The following is a 15,474-nucleotide window of genomic DNA, read 5'->3' as shown; positions in this document are numbered from 1 at the left end:
GCCTATCAGCCCTTTTTAGACCTACTAGTCCAGTAGATTCATTTCTTCTGGCATCAATGGAGGAGTCATGCCATTCCCATCACAGGAATTGATGCCGATAAATCATATAAAAATGGTAAAGCTAAATATGTCCTTGAGTCATCCATGGTTACTTCATCCATGCTTTCTTGGCAATATTATGGAAGCAGCTTCCTATTCTTCTGGGGTTTTCTTAGTCTAACCAACAGCCTGGAATTTCCAGGTGGCTCCCCATCAAAATACTAACCAGGACTTAATGCTAACCAAGACTTAACTGGCTTAATTGTTTAGAACAACCAAGATCAGCTAGGCGCTACTACTTACCAAGGCAACAAAGCATCTATTCCTTCCAACTGATGTTTTAAAGATACTACCTACGTTTATTTCATATTCTTTCCAGTAAAGTCATAAATGTACTCAAAAAACCAGAGCATCCAAGTGATAATAAAAAAGTTATAAATTTTAAAAAGTAAAATAAATAAAAAATAATATGTATGTGGTTTACCACGGAATACTTATTCTATTATCTTTCAGACACTTTGGACTTTAGTTCCCATTATTTGTGGCTGTTGTGCTAGATGGTAATTACAGAAGTTATAATTGTAGATGTCCATGGTGTGGGCAACAGGAGATAAGTGATGAAATGTGTGCCACAATGTTGTGACACTACACACATATGAAAGCATGGAATTTGCATGGTAACATCATGATGGACATTTTGTCATTTTGGTGTCATCCTGGTTAGGAATACATATTTATGGTTATAATTCAGTACATCTAGATTGTGGCAGGTTGGGAGAGCCCAGCACAAATCTTCAAAGTATAAATCAGGAATTACAAAAGGACACAGACTTAAAAAACAGATTTCACCAATTAGATGGCATCTTTTTTTCCCCTAAAGAAAATAAAGGAAAAGGGGAGGACGGGTAGTTTGATGGGGCAAGAGACAATGAATATTCAAATCTGTCCTATTTATAAGCATTGTAAGTGTTCTGTGCTAGTATATGTAAGGATTGCCTATTCTAATGGATATCAGAATCATAAGCAGGGTTTCAAAGGTATCTGATTTATTGAAGAAGAGCATGAAGGATCGGAAAGAAAGCTGAGAATGATGAAAGCGCGCCAAATTCAAACTAAAAACCCTAGGTGCAAATGAAATCCCTCCCCCCATAGAATCTTCTCAAGTCCACAATCCCAGGTGCTCCTAACGGTTTCTGATGGTCTGCGGGAAAAGTCCTTGAACAGATAACATAACCCAAACACATTCCTTTGTACTGATTTCACATACAGAGCTTGGTACAAGGTCTCACAGCAGCTCCCTCCCAACCAGAAACGCGCGTCAGCGCCATGGCATGTGAAACGTTACGATGTATAAACTACATTGAAACAGTGAACATGACAGTATAAGTTTTACACTTCTTATCCTGAATACTCGAAATTTTAATTTGACATGGATCCTAAGAACTGTTTCCCTCTGGCAAAAAAACAAAACAAAACAAAAAAAACAGGGTTCCCAGGAGATAAGGCACAAATCATAACTAACATGTTTGCAGGATAAAAATATCCTGAGAAATTCAGAAAGAGAATAAAAGACATTTTCATTAAAAAATGGATCCCATTTCATCAGACGCAATTCAATTATTTATTCGTCAAATTTTGCCACTGCCCATCTCCCCCCAGAGATTAGTATTAGTATTCTTGCCTCAAAAAGATGAAAATTACTGCCCTAGAAAAGTCTGTAATGTATGGATCACCAAAGAACGACAAAGCATCATCCCTGTCAAAAAGGAAGGGGAAAAAAAAAAAAGGAAAAACCCATCTAGACTGGTTTTGTTGGAAAACATGGCTGTTAATATTCAGAGAATGGCTAATTCAGTTTATTGAATTAAAAGTGGGGAAAATATTTAGTGTAGGACCAAGCTAGAGAACCATCCAAATACATATCCTCCTAATAAAATATACAGTCTACTACCCAGCATGCCAAAATTAGGGTAGGTGTCTGGCTATCAGCCCAATAATGCTATCAGGCCAAAAACTCCAAATGACTGAAGTAAGGAAGCCAAGTAACAACTTATAAAAATGTTAAATAGACTTTGGGAAATTGAAAAGGAAAAAAATGTCTGTAAAAATCCATCATACTTAGCAATTTCAAATTAATCAGTAAGTGAAATATACTTTCATGAGCAGGAATTTTGTAATTAACAAAAAATCTGACTTTGAGGAATCAGATTGATTCACCTGCTTAACCAGATCAAGCTAAAGTACAAGTACAAGTCTTGGCTTCATTAAAGAAATGAATTATATAAATAAATGTCTGTTGAAGCATAGTAAAGGCTACAATTCATGATACATCAAGCTGCACTGGGTACCAGTTTGCTTCTGGGTCCAATTCAAGGTGTTGGTTATCACCTTTAAAGCCCTACATGGCATGGGTCCAGGTGACCTGAGAGACTGTCTCATCTCCATGACATCAACCTGTCCCACCCATTCATGCAGAGAGGGCAAGTTACGGACCCCATCTGTAAGAGAATTCCATCTGGCGAGGTCCAGGAAATGGGCCTTCTCTGCAGTGGCACCTGCCCTCTGGAACATCCTGCCACTGGAAGTCAGGCAGGCTCCATCCCTCCTGACCTTCTGGAAGTCCCTGAAGACCTGGCTTTGCCACCGTGTGTGGGGTGGGGGGTGGGTAGTCAGTCCTGGGGATGGGATGGCTGGCACCTTAGAGTGCTCCCCTCATCTTTACGATCTTTTGTAGCCATCTGGATTTTTATTTTTTATTTTTATATTGTATTGTATTATATTTTATGCTTTATTATGATTACTGTTTTTAATGCTTAATTGATTAACTTATTGTAAACTGCTCAGAGTCCCTCTTTGGGGGGAGATGGGCGGTAGCACAAATTTGAAAAATAAATAAATAAATAAATATTCACTGCTGGCACAGACTGAAGAGAATTCCTAGTATACACCAACAACTTACAATCACAAGTGAATGTGAGAGGCTCTTGTAGGCTATCATAAACTACCGTCACCTTCAAGCTAACCCCATGGCCAAGATGTTCAGGGCTGAGATTGACAGTGCTCCAGACATAACCAGTGAGGGAGTAATCCTTGGTACTATAGCCAGATCTCAATCTGTGGACAAGACAAAATGGGAACAATCAGTACATACACTATTACAATTAGTATAATTATATGCCATGCTGATAGGTTTTTGTGTTTTCTTCTTTGTTTCCTTCTCTTCATTTTAAGATATTTGCATTTAATTTCCTCATTTGTTCCACATCTTTAATTCAAACCATGGTATTAAGACTTTGAGATGTAAATTGGGTTTTCACATTTACTCATTTTATCTTTTCTAAGATACTATACTTGTGTTAATATCCAGTCTGAGATTCCCATCTAAATGTGCCATGCATTTCCAATGCACCATGGAATCACATGAATGAATATATATGTCCTGGAAATGGGTGAATCCTTAAATAGTGAGACAATATTCCTATTTCCACAAATCTTCTGTTGCTTCAGTTGTATCCTAATCTAGACTTTGTTGGTGCTAATCTAGAGTTGGTGTAACTGTAAACATGCTGAAAAAGAATGAGGAACACCATGCAGAGAGAAATGGATTACATTTGCAAAGCAGAGACATTCTCATCGAGATGGAACAAACGACTATCAAAGATATTGGCTTAACATCCTTCTGAAAAGTTTCACTCTTAGACAAAGACACAGAATGAAACTGCACTGGATTGAGCTATTATGATAATTCACAGAATTCTACTTGTGACACTCCTCAGTTCCTTGATTTAAAAAGCATGGAAGAATGCCTTCTCTACTCTGTCACTCCTACTTTACTGAGAACTATGGTAGGAATCATAATCTTCCCTAGGTTTATCTGATCATTTACAGGTTAAGACACTGCTCGCTGAAACTGTTGCTTAAATACAACACAACATAATCTCTGGACCAAGAGCACTTTTCCCCCTAAGCATTAAGGATTAAGCAATAAATTGGTTCAAGCAGTTAGGTCATTGATCTCTCTTTCTCTCTCTCTCTCTCTCACACACACACACACACACACACACACAAATTTGGTGGCAGGAGAAATTTTAGGCAGAGAAAAGCCATGGACTGTGAGGGGTTATTTTCCATCCTAGACTGGTACTCACACATCAAGCATATGGCAGAATGCAGCAACTTCTTCATCCTTCTCCTCAGAAACCTCAAAGAGTTCATAACCATTGGCCGCAGGATAATGCCGAGAAGTGCCCTGATACCAAGGGGGGTGGGCGGGAGAAATAATTCCACAATCAATGAATTAACACTTTGAGTAGATATCCCCCATCCCACGTACATAGTTATTCTAAGGCATTCCCTTTATATAGCAGTTTAAGGTATAGCAAGGGATGTGGCAGAATTATGTAACAGGAGCAACTCTTGGCTTGGTTTGCTTTTCCATATGTAATATAAACACAATTATTTCCCTTTAAGTCAGCAAAGATTTTGTCATTTTTTCCTGGCTTACAGATTTTGAGGACCAGAGAACTACTATGAACTGATACAATGCCTAGTCAGTGTGTGACTTGACCTTAGGGTTCATTATATTAGAGTTATATTTGTTGCAAAACTGAAGATGTAGATACTGTAGTCCAAGGCCTACATCTGTAATGATTTGTAAATGTATTGTTCCATTTTCTTCAAAAATGATTATTGTGGAAATAAGATTTTACTGTTTACCTCACGTGGTATCAGACTTGCATTTCAGCCCATAATTCTCTTTCAAATATGTTGGCTGAGAATTATGATAGATACAATCCACCTCACCTAAAAATCAATCCTTGTTTCTTGACTTCCACTTTGACATACAAGTGATGCACCTTAGAGACCAGAAGGATGCTTACAAAGTTTTTGTTGCATTGCAGTTGTATTTTTCTTCACTTAAGAAAACTAGTTTTCCTTTAATAACAGACTATATTGCAGATTTACTGATGTAAATGTATTTGGTAGCAAATTGTTACTTGGCCTCATTTCTTAATGTTAAGGAAGCAGGAAAAAAAAAAATCTTTCTGTCTGTCTCCTCCATACTGATGATTAAAGAGAGAATACACTCATTTTTATAGCTGTGATGACAAAATACCTTCAGATGAACCTAAAGAAATGTTAACTAACATCAGGAAAACTGGGTTTTACTAGAACTAATGATCCACTGGAATATGCTAATAGAAATGGACACTGGAATATATTAATATAAAGGTGGATAAAAGTATGCATCTGAGATTAATCAGTACAGCTGAAATTAATATGTACCCAAATTAAACCATCAGCCTAAAGAGCAACAGAATAAGATACGTAGGAATAATCAGATTACTGTATTAGGTGAGTACTGAGAGGCTGGAATATTGAAATATTGTTTATAGATTTTTTAAAAAAAATACCTATGGAAGATTTCTATTATTTTATGGGAAACCCATAAATGTAATAAACATTTGGGGGATATAACTTTAAAAATCACAACATAATCACTTCACAGCATGGTAGATACCAAAAGTAAAGAGTGGATAGTTATTTATTGAGCTGACTTTTTTTTTTGTTCTTCCAAATCTTATCAGGAATAATCATTCAGTATAGTCCTGGGACAAAGTGTTCCCTAAAATGATATAATTCTACCAGAATTATTATAGATGTTAACATAGACACTGCTGATGATGGAACTGCCACAAACTGCTTCATTTAATCCCCTTAAGAGCAGAACATCATTAAAATGGAAAATGGAAGGTCTGCTAGGGTACCTAACTGTAGAAGCCCTAAATAATAGTTATTGGCTCTTACTGCCTCATACACTTTCTATGGAAAAGTAGCTGAAGTCCCAGTTCAGAACCTTTTTGAGGCAATATCTGAAAAAAATATTTGGATTGGGGGACAATAATTATTTTATTCTACTCAGTTCCATATGATGTGGATAGGAAGAAGTTTAATTAAGTTGTCAGAAATTCACTTTCAGTTCTAAACACAGGCAGATTGGGGATTACTTCTGAATAAACATATCACGTGATTATTTTTTATAGATTAAATAAAGATTGCACATGATATCCAGCCTATCTATTTATATTCTTGCATTTTCAGGTTCCTGCTGGATATACAGGTTGCGGGGCAGAGTACGTAGTATAATTTTTAAATTAAAAACAGAACAAAACAAAACTCCATAATTCTGTAACTAAAGGCCCAGCCAAGCAGAAAAATGGTTAAAGGAGAATTCTCAAAATGTTTCATTTTGTTCCTCTTTCCCAAATGTCACAGTTGGATGAGGCGGAAGTAGGGACAGAAACACTTTGAATGCCAAGCTCAGCCAAATGGAGTGCGCACATGGACCCAATGCTTCAATTCACTTCTTCAAAGCAAACAAAAGTCCCACTGTCAGGGCAATTAACCCACTAAATAGTTAGAGAAATGTGAGGAGGTGTGGGAGGGGGACACAGAACACAATAGACAGTCACGACAGCTTTAATGTTCTTTTGTAATTACTTTCCGGCACAACAAAATTAGAGAATTACTTACGTGATCTTTGCCAGCAGTTTCTGCCATTTCTAGATGCACAGAAAGTTAATCCCCCAAAATTTAGAGAAGTTGTTTGTATTTATATCCTTTATGTTTCAGAGGTATTTCTCATTTACTCTTATATTCAAAAATATGACACTGTCCACTCACAATCTCAGATAAACTGGTAAAAATACTCCGCATGACTCACGCCTAAAGAATTATTTTTCCTATTCCTCAGAATGCTGCTGCAACATACTTATTAAAAGAACTGAAGTGGAAAGGCTAGTGTACATTGTACACAATATTCCGAATACTTGTGTGCTAATAGCAATTCAAATGCATGCTATTTCTAAAAATATCAGCTTTTTTAACATGTATCTTCTGTAGTTTGTGCAACACTTTAGAAACCTTCTGAAAATAGTAGCTCTAACAGCCAGGAAAGACTCATCTTTTGACAGAGTTTTAACTGGACACTGCCTTTCCTCAAGCTGCCACTGTGTGGATCATATAAATAGCTTCACTGACGTATGTAGTTCTTCCACTCAAAGGCAAACAGTTAAGGCAGCTGACATATATCATCAAGCTTTGGTGCAGCCAACATACAAGTGGGAAGTGAATTCCAGAGCCAACATTTAGACTGGAATAAGGAAGTGGAATTGTTATTCCAGGAGGGTCCTGGTGAACTGTCTTATACAGATCTACATGACAATTTTGTCTGCTTTCAGTTGTACATTATAGATTGCCAAATGTTGAAACTGGAAGAGACACTCTTAAATTTTACATTAAGAACTAGGTGGTAGAATTGCAGTTGGCCTGGATGATTTATTGGAATAGGTATTTTGCTCATACCCTAAGAACTGTGCAGATATACTGTAAATCTAGGAGCCATACATGATACAACTCTACAGACTGATTTATGAGACCTGAAATGCAAAGGGGCCAAGCAATATATTATATTCTGGGCTCATGTTCACCATGGAAATTTGCTGTGAATCAGAGAACAAAAAAAGGACAGTAGCCCAGGAGGAAAAGGTTAACTGTTTCTCCCCAAATACAAATACTCACTATCTTAAATGTGCTAATGGTACATAGAAGGCAGCCCATGAAATGATTAAACTATGTTTTCTGAAGCAAACGACTGGAGTTTTTAAAAATGGTTTTAAAAAGATTACTTTGATTATGGAAGAGAAGAGAAGAGAAGAGAAGAGAAGAGAAGAGAAGAGAAGAGAAGAGAAGAGAAGAGAAGAATTTACGGAGTTCTTAGCTCCTTAATTGTTGGTTGTTGAAGGCTGGAAATCTTCTGACTCCTGGAATATTCATATTGAATTTGAAAGCATGCATATACAGAACATCAAGAAGGTTATGTGACTCTCTCAACCATGTTCTGGCAGTAGGACTTAGGCTCCTCAGACACACATCTTCTTGTTTACATAAATGGTCTTACTGGATCTGCTGAAATCCTCCGGTTCTTGTTGAGGGCAGCATTCTTCCATCCAAATCTGGAGACATAAGTCCTGGGAGGGACTTGCGGAGGCATGGTCTTGCTGCGAGCAACTGGCTTCCCACTGCTTTCTTTCTCAAAAATGCTTCTGCCTTCCTTCCAGCTCCAAGTGGCTTCTCTCAGAAGATCAGTGTCATAAGTGGACTTGAGGTTGAGTCGGGTGATAGCATCATTGATGCCATCGTAGTCTACTGTGCTATATGGGTCTTTCCCTGAGATTCTATGACCTAGCAATTTTCCATCAGCTCTCTCATGGGATGAGAACATGTTGATATTATTGGGTTGGGGTCCTTTAAGGGAAGCTTGATTTGCTTCAGAAGTGTTCCAGATGGTGATGCGAGGGGGCAGTGGGGGAGGAGAAAGATTCTTGGGTGACCTGCTACCACTGCTGTGCTGGCAGGTTGTACTATTGAGGGGCTCATTGAGGAAGTCTCTCTCTGTGCTATCAAAGATGTATAAATAGTCACTAGACAGAGGATTCTTCAACCAAGGTTGACTTTCTGCTTCAGGCACCATTCTGGATGAGGTAGTGTTATTGGTCCCCAAAGCTCTTGAAACTTCTTGGCCAGAAAGCGCATTGTAGTTGAGAGTTGGGTCTGAGCCAGAGAGACCTCGCATGACCTTGATATTATGGCAGTCATTCCTTACAGCAGGTATGTTGTAATCCAGAATGGGATCATCCCAAGAAATGAGAGGTTGGTCAGTCTTTTGCTTTGCCTGGTTCTCCTCCTTGTCTTGCCTCAGGCGTGACAGGGCATCATATTCCATCTGCAGGGCTTCTGCAAGAGCCAGCTCCTTACGGCTAATCCCCACAGACTCCAAAGATTGCCAGTGCTCTCCATTTCCTCTGGTTGCAGACATCTCTTGGAAAACAAATGTTGAAACCAGTGACTACTGGATGCTCAATTCAGGTTTTCGGAACAAAGGCATGCTGTGCCACCAGCCACCTACAAGTGAAGAGACCAGAAGAACATGGTAATAAGAATGAGTCTCATTAATATCTATGTGCTTTATTGAGAGATTTTCAAGTGTTTGATCAGTACTTGAGAAAACAAGCTGCTGCTGCTGCTGCTGCTGCTGCTATCACAAGCACAATCACCACCACTAGTACTACTCAGCTGAAAACTGGAATAGTCAGCAATTATTTATCCCCTAGGAAACCAACCCTGAAGTATTATGTTCATGTTCAATAATTTACCAAGTAATTCAAGTTTATATTTTCCTGCAGAAAGCGGCAAGGTATGTGATCCCAAGATAAAGTAGACATTTAGCTGCTTACTATCAAGACTAAGGAAGCTCAGAAGTATCTCTGTTGATTCATCCATCGATGAATTTAATAATATACAAAGTAGTTTGCTTGTTCAGATTAAATGGCCATCAACCTTCTCTCTCATAGGACACAAGCAAGGGACCCATTAAGAACCTTTGGGCAGGACATGACTGCAGTGGCCCCTTCTCCTCATATTTCCAGAGACATACCATTTCTGATATAATGCATAATAATATTCACCACAACTTATACTTCAATATCTATGAATTTTTTAAATCTTAAAAGCTATTCAAGTTGCTATCATATCTTGAGGAACTGAATTCCATAATTTAATTTTATGTTGTTTGAATAAATACTGTATGCCTTTTGTCTATCTGAAATATTCCACTACTAAGTATCATTTTATCATATCATATCCATGGGGCTTCCCAATAATTGACTTCAAATGGTTGCTAATAGTTCATCCTGCCAGTTAATATACACCAGGTTTTTCCATCTGGAACCTTGTAGTTCCATCGACCATGATGGTTTGGGATAATGGAGTCCTCATCAAAAGAAATCTGAAGAACACCAAATTAGGGATGGCTGACCTATACTTTATTTGTAGCTCAAAATTCTCCAACGTATTATCTAACAAAGAGGCAAGCTAAGAGTTTAGTCCTACGCATAATTCTTAGAAATAATCTCTACTCAGTTCAGTTACATTGCTTCCAAAGAGATATGCACTGGAAGGGGCAGTTTACCAAAGGTCAAAGCAGTTTGCTATTGAAATTCATAAGCAGAATTGTTCTCATCATGACTTATGGGGAAATATATGAGATAGAGATAGAGATATAATTGTTGTTTCTGTTCTCTTCCATTCATATCAAATATGAAAAAAGAAGAAAAATTAAGTGCATACCGCTATCCTGACTGGCTCCAGCCCAAAATATGCAAACCACAGTTACCACAGAATTCTCAGTGGCAGCCAGATCCTATCTAGTAGCCAGTTCACAGATTCTGGAATCCCACTTGAAAAGCCATGTGAAACATAGACCATAAAATCTATGCCAGGTAGTTCTCTATCTCACAGTTAGCAAAATAGATGAAATGGATGTGTGGGAAGAAGGACCTTGGGAAGAGACCTTCTCAACAGTTTTGCAACACATTTGGGCAGTGGATTAGGAAATTCAAGAATGGATCATTACTAGGTCTCTCCAAAGCTACAGTGTGTTCTCTTCAACAATTACCTTTTTATACAATTTTTATTAGAGATTTTAACATAAGTAAAAGATAAACATGCAAATGTATAAAGAGAAAATAAGAAAAAGATAAAATCTCTGGTGGGAGGAGATGGGCGGTGACAAATTTGATAGATAAATAAATAAATAAAAGAAAAAGTGCAGAAAACAGTATAGACAGAAAAGGAAAAAAGGAAAAGATATATAAAGAAGCAACTATCAATCTTCTTTACAGCAGTTACAAACAAACTTATTATCTCTCCTCCCTTTTTAAGATTGTATTACATGGTTTCCTTCTTCCCATATTCAACCCTATTTAATCAACAAATCCATAAATCACCAATTCATTTTTTTCCCATTTTCACCAAAAAGTCCATAAGAGGTTTCCAAACTTTTATGAAAATACCTATTGCTTTATCCCTGATCAAACAGGTCAATTTTGCCATTTCTGCAAATTCTGCCATCTTCACAATCCACTCCTCCATTGTGAGTATTTCACTGTTTTTCCATCTTTGTGCATATAATAGTCTCGCTGCAGTTACCATATACAAAACCAGTCTTCCCTGAGTCTTTTCTAATTGACTATCCATAAGTCCCAATAAAAAAAGTTCTGGTTTCATCTGAATATTAATTTTTAACATTCTTTGCATTATGATGTGTATTTGTATCCAATATTTTTTTTTGCTTTTTCGCAAGTCCATCATGCATGGTAAAATGTCCCTTCATGTCTTACACATTACCAATATTTATTAGAAATACCTTTATACATATTAGATATTTTCTCTGGTGTCATATACCAATGGTACATCATTTTATAATAATTCTCTCTTGTCTTAAATTATAACACAGTGTAAATTTCAGTCCTTTCAGCCACATTCTCTCCCATTGGTCCATCCATTATAACCAAATTCTTAGCCCATTTTAGCATGTACTCTTTATCTCGTTCTTCTTCCATTTCAAATCTCAACAGAAGTTTATACATTTTAGCAGTCACATATTCATCGTGTATACATAATTCAATTTCAAATTCCATCTTATGTTGTTCAATTCTTGTTACCTTATTATCTATATTAAATCTCTCCAATAATTTCAAGGAAGACTAGAAAATTATAAACTATAAAAAAATAAAATTCCCTTGCAGAACTTCAGATCTGCTATGAGGACTAGCAGGAGCATGTAATCTCAATTCCAGACATATCCTAAGCATGTATAAAGCCAAGTACAGAACACCCCCATTTGTAGTTGTTACAGTGGTAGTGTGATGGTTACAACCTAGGAAGCACAGGGTACAGATCATCGGGCAGCTCACAAAATTACCACAGAGCAGTTTCTCTTTTTGTTTTCTGTTTTCTCTCTGTCATGCAAACACATTCACACACAATGTATACTCAGCTCCACATTCACCCATATGTATACTTTACTGGGTTGTTGTGAGATAAGGGAATGGGGAACAGGTGAGCACTTTCAACTTTTTTTTGCAGAGGGTAAGATAAAACTATAATAAATAGCAGATAAATAAGTGCATCTGGAAATGTAGGAAAATGTATTTGTGTTTTGCTCAATTTACGCTAATGGAAAATGAGATGAAGTTTTTAAAGCATGTGTTGAAAACACTTTATGGGAAGCCTGGCAAGGATTTAAAGGATTGGCCTCTTTTGTAGGCGTCAGTGAAAGTACAAACTTCTTAGTCTTCTGAAGGTATTCCATCAATCTACACTCTAGGCACTTAATTAATAATCGTACTTGCTGTGATTAACATAAAAGGAGAAACTCACTTAACATTCTGTTAACACTATTCTTAGGCAGTAACACTGCAACACATTAACAGCTTACGATTCAGAGCAAAAAACCAGCAGGGCAATGACAGAAAAAAATGCTAAAACTTGTACAAAATATGGCAAAGCCAGAGGAGAAGTGCTGTGATGTCCTCTAGAATCCACATGGTTGGGACACTAAGGCAAAGTGAAGTTGGGTGCTGGCTCTGCCAAAGCAGAATGACTAAAGCTCATGCCTTATGTTTAGTCATAGTATGATTTGTGTGGCTTGGACTTAAAGAGTTATATGAACCCAGATTCTGTAGCTTATAAACCATGGCTTTTGGCTTAGCATGCCATATAAATCCAGCTTTTGTGGTTTAATCAATAAACCATGGTTAAAACAAGTCATGGGTTAACACAGTGTGTGAAGCCAACATCTAGAACTCATAGAGTCATAGGAGTTGAAAAGCTTCCCTACAGAATGTCATTTATCAACTTCACTTCTCCTACTGAGTCAGAGGGTATTAAATAGGTAATTCTGATGCAACAGGCTTCAGCTGACGAATCAGGAGTGACTACCCAATTGCAGCTGAGCTAAAGTGGGTTATATCTGTGACACTACTATCATAAAAATATAGGATACAAAATTTTGAATTTGGTCCCCAAATGTGAGCCCTAGATTTAAACAGCCCTAGATTTAAACACTAGATTTATACAGTGGAGAATTTTCTTGGTTATTGGGAGCAGAGGAAAGAATAAATGTTCCACTGTTCAGCACAGATAAAATATTTCAGATTCCATCCTTGGCATTTCCAGTTGAAGCAATCAGGTATCACTCTCTCTAAAATGTTTCAGAATTGCAACATAAAACAGCTAAAGATACTCAAAAATAAACAACTGCTAGATAATAAAAACTAAAAAGTAAGACTATGAATGATTACAAAAGTCCATGGTAGCCTACATACAGAGTTAAAAATCAAAAGGCAGAATAAAAATATATTTGCTGGCACTGAAATGACCAAAAAAATAGACATCTAGCAATTCCCTCCGGGGAGGGAATTCTATCATGAGAAAGTCCATTCCTGAGTTACCACATTAGGCTGGAAGGATAAATGGAGCAGGGCCTCTATTTATGTTTTTAGATCGGAGAAAGAAATATACCATAAAAGGGCATTCTTTCAAAAATGGTGATTCTAAGCCAGTGGTGGGCAATCTGTGGCCCCAGGGCAGTAGAAAGAACCTGAATCCCCTTCCTGTGACTCTTATTCATAGCATGCTATCCAATAATAATAAAGTAGACACACTTTGGTTTTATTAAACAATAGGCCCTATAATTGTATTTATAACACCTTTTCACTTTTGCGGCTTTATACCACAAAAATGTAGTTTTTAAACTTTTTATTTAAATAATTAATATGGCCACCCATCTCACAACAAGGACTCTTGGTGACATACAAGGATTAAAACCAACAGTTACAAACAATAAACCATGACATCCTAGTTAAACAATTATCTCCCAGTCATAAAGCCACATGAACAGCGGAGCTCGCCTAACCTCCAGGCCTGAGTGCCTGGGGAATCAGCCAGGTCTTCAGAGCCTTATGAAAGGCTAACAGGGTCAGGGCCATCTGGATCTCCAGGGGGATGAGGTTCAAAAGGCTGCAATATTCAGAGTATTCTAGCAAAAATGTTGAGCCTGATCCCAAATCAAGAACACCAGTGTGTTTTTAAATATGCTGAACCATTAACCACAAAACAGTAGAGAACAGCAACTAACATGCAAGTGAAAGGTGTGTGATATGATGGTACAGCTCTAACAGAGGCTGATATTTTCCTGACTGTAGTTCCTTCCCAAAGGTGACAACTCCTATTAGATTATTTCCACCCCTAGAGACAGCCTCATTCTTATTTTACAGACTGACGGCCTTGTTTGTCCAGAGAAGCAGGAAAAGATTTCAATAAGAACATATCCTGTCCAATATTCATCTCTGTTTTGGATGTTTGAAAAGGAAGTCTTGCTTATAAAGCCTGTTCACTTGTTTCCCTCTTTTCTCAGTTTAAATTACAACATTCCCCTTCTGCATCAAAGTATCAATATAATAAATCATTAGCAATTATAAATATAAATATACTACTAATAATAAATTAACCTAACTACACAATCATTCATAGGTTTGTTGAAAGAGGAACAATTTGCATACTCTGTACTAAGCTTTCCTGAAACCCGTTTGCTAAGTTTGTTTCAGACATATTAGGGTCCAATTAATCAGTTATTAGATCCAGAACAATCACTGTGTAGAAAACTTTGAAAATTCTCTTTTCCCATTCCTTTTTAAACAGGAGAATCATCCACTTTTTGAACAGGAGAATACATTTGCTTTATTCAAGGATTAGAAAGATTGTAGATTTTTATGAAATTGGAGATTTAGAGTAGAGATGGCAATGTACTTCTGCATACATTTTATAAAATGGACACAACTACCAATTTGGGTTCAAATGAGTCAACTTCAATCCTTCTTTCATAAAATCAGTCATTAATAATATTTAAGTAATGGTATATATCATTTAATAGCAAGATAATCTTAACAGTAGCATTTTTATACTAAATCTGATGGGATCTCTTGAAAGTCCTAAAAAAAAGGGGCATGATGGTTTGGATTCCTAAACTGTTTAATCTCACTGGAATTCTTTATGGCATAGAATTCCTTTTAAACCTCTTTCAGCAAGTCATCATGAAGTGGCCATGAGGGCAATCCATGGGTGATAGAAAAATAAACTTTCTAGATTGATAATTGTTGATGGCAATGCCCAATTAGCCAGTGTTTTTTGTTGAAAGTTTTTGAAGAAATTGAGAAAATCATCCAAAAACTTCACAATGAATTCTGTGGTTGGTTTTCTATGACCCTAAGGCATAAGAACATTGGTTCAGTTATTAGTATGAACTGCTAGTTATGTTACTGCAAATCACTGGAAAACCAAAATACAGATGGACCTTGCCTTGTTATTTGCAGAGGGCTGTACCAGTGTAAAAACAGAGGTAAAACCATGAATCAATACTCCTACAGAAATTGCCTACAAACTGCTTACTCCAATGTCTGCCTCAGCTTCAACCAGATTGACCAAGCAAGATCCACCATGACCAAGCAACAGAAAACAGTAATAACAGTGCAC

The 15,474-nt window shown here is 37.1% G+C and overlaps 1 protein-coding gene across 2 annotated transcripts in view; it reads right to left on the bottom strand.

Moving 5' to 3' along the window:
* Nucleotides 1–15,474, bottom strand: part of PIK3C2B (phosphatidylinositol-4-phosphate 3-kinase catalytic subunit type 2 beta) — a 112,801-nt gene that overhangs the window by 76,334 nt on the left and 20,993 nt on the right. For both annotated transcript variants that reach the window (XM_063297537.1, XM_063297538.1), the window contains exons 2-4: nt 8,000–9,003; nt 4,188–4,288; nt 2,999–3,153 (exon numbers count right to left, since the gene is read on the bottom strand). In XM_063297537.1, coding sequence (XP_063153607.1) covers nt 2,999–3,153; nt 4,188–4,288; nt 8,000–8,917 — 1,174 coding nt within the window. In that variant the 5' untranslated portion in view covers nt 8,918–9,003. The remainder of the gene's footprint in view (nt 1–2,998; nt 3,154–4,187; nt 4,289–7,999; nt 9,004–15,474) is intronic.

This window comes from Candoia aspera, chromosome 3, assembly GCF_035149785.1.
Source record: "Candoia aspera isolate rCanAsp1 chromosome 3, rCanAsp1.hap2, whole genome shotgun sequence".
NCBI classification, from domain to species: domain Eukaryota; kingdom Metazoa; phylum Chordata; class Lepidosauria; order Squamata; family Boidae; genus Candoia; species Candoia aspera.
The sequence above is the reverse complement of the archived record's forward strand: the minus strand, read 5'-3'. Positions and strand labels throughout refer to the sequence as shown.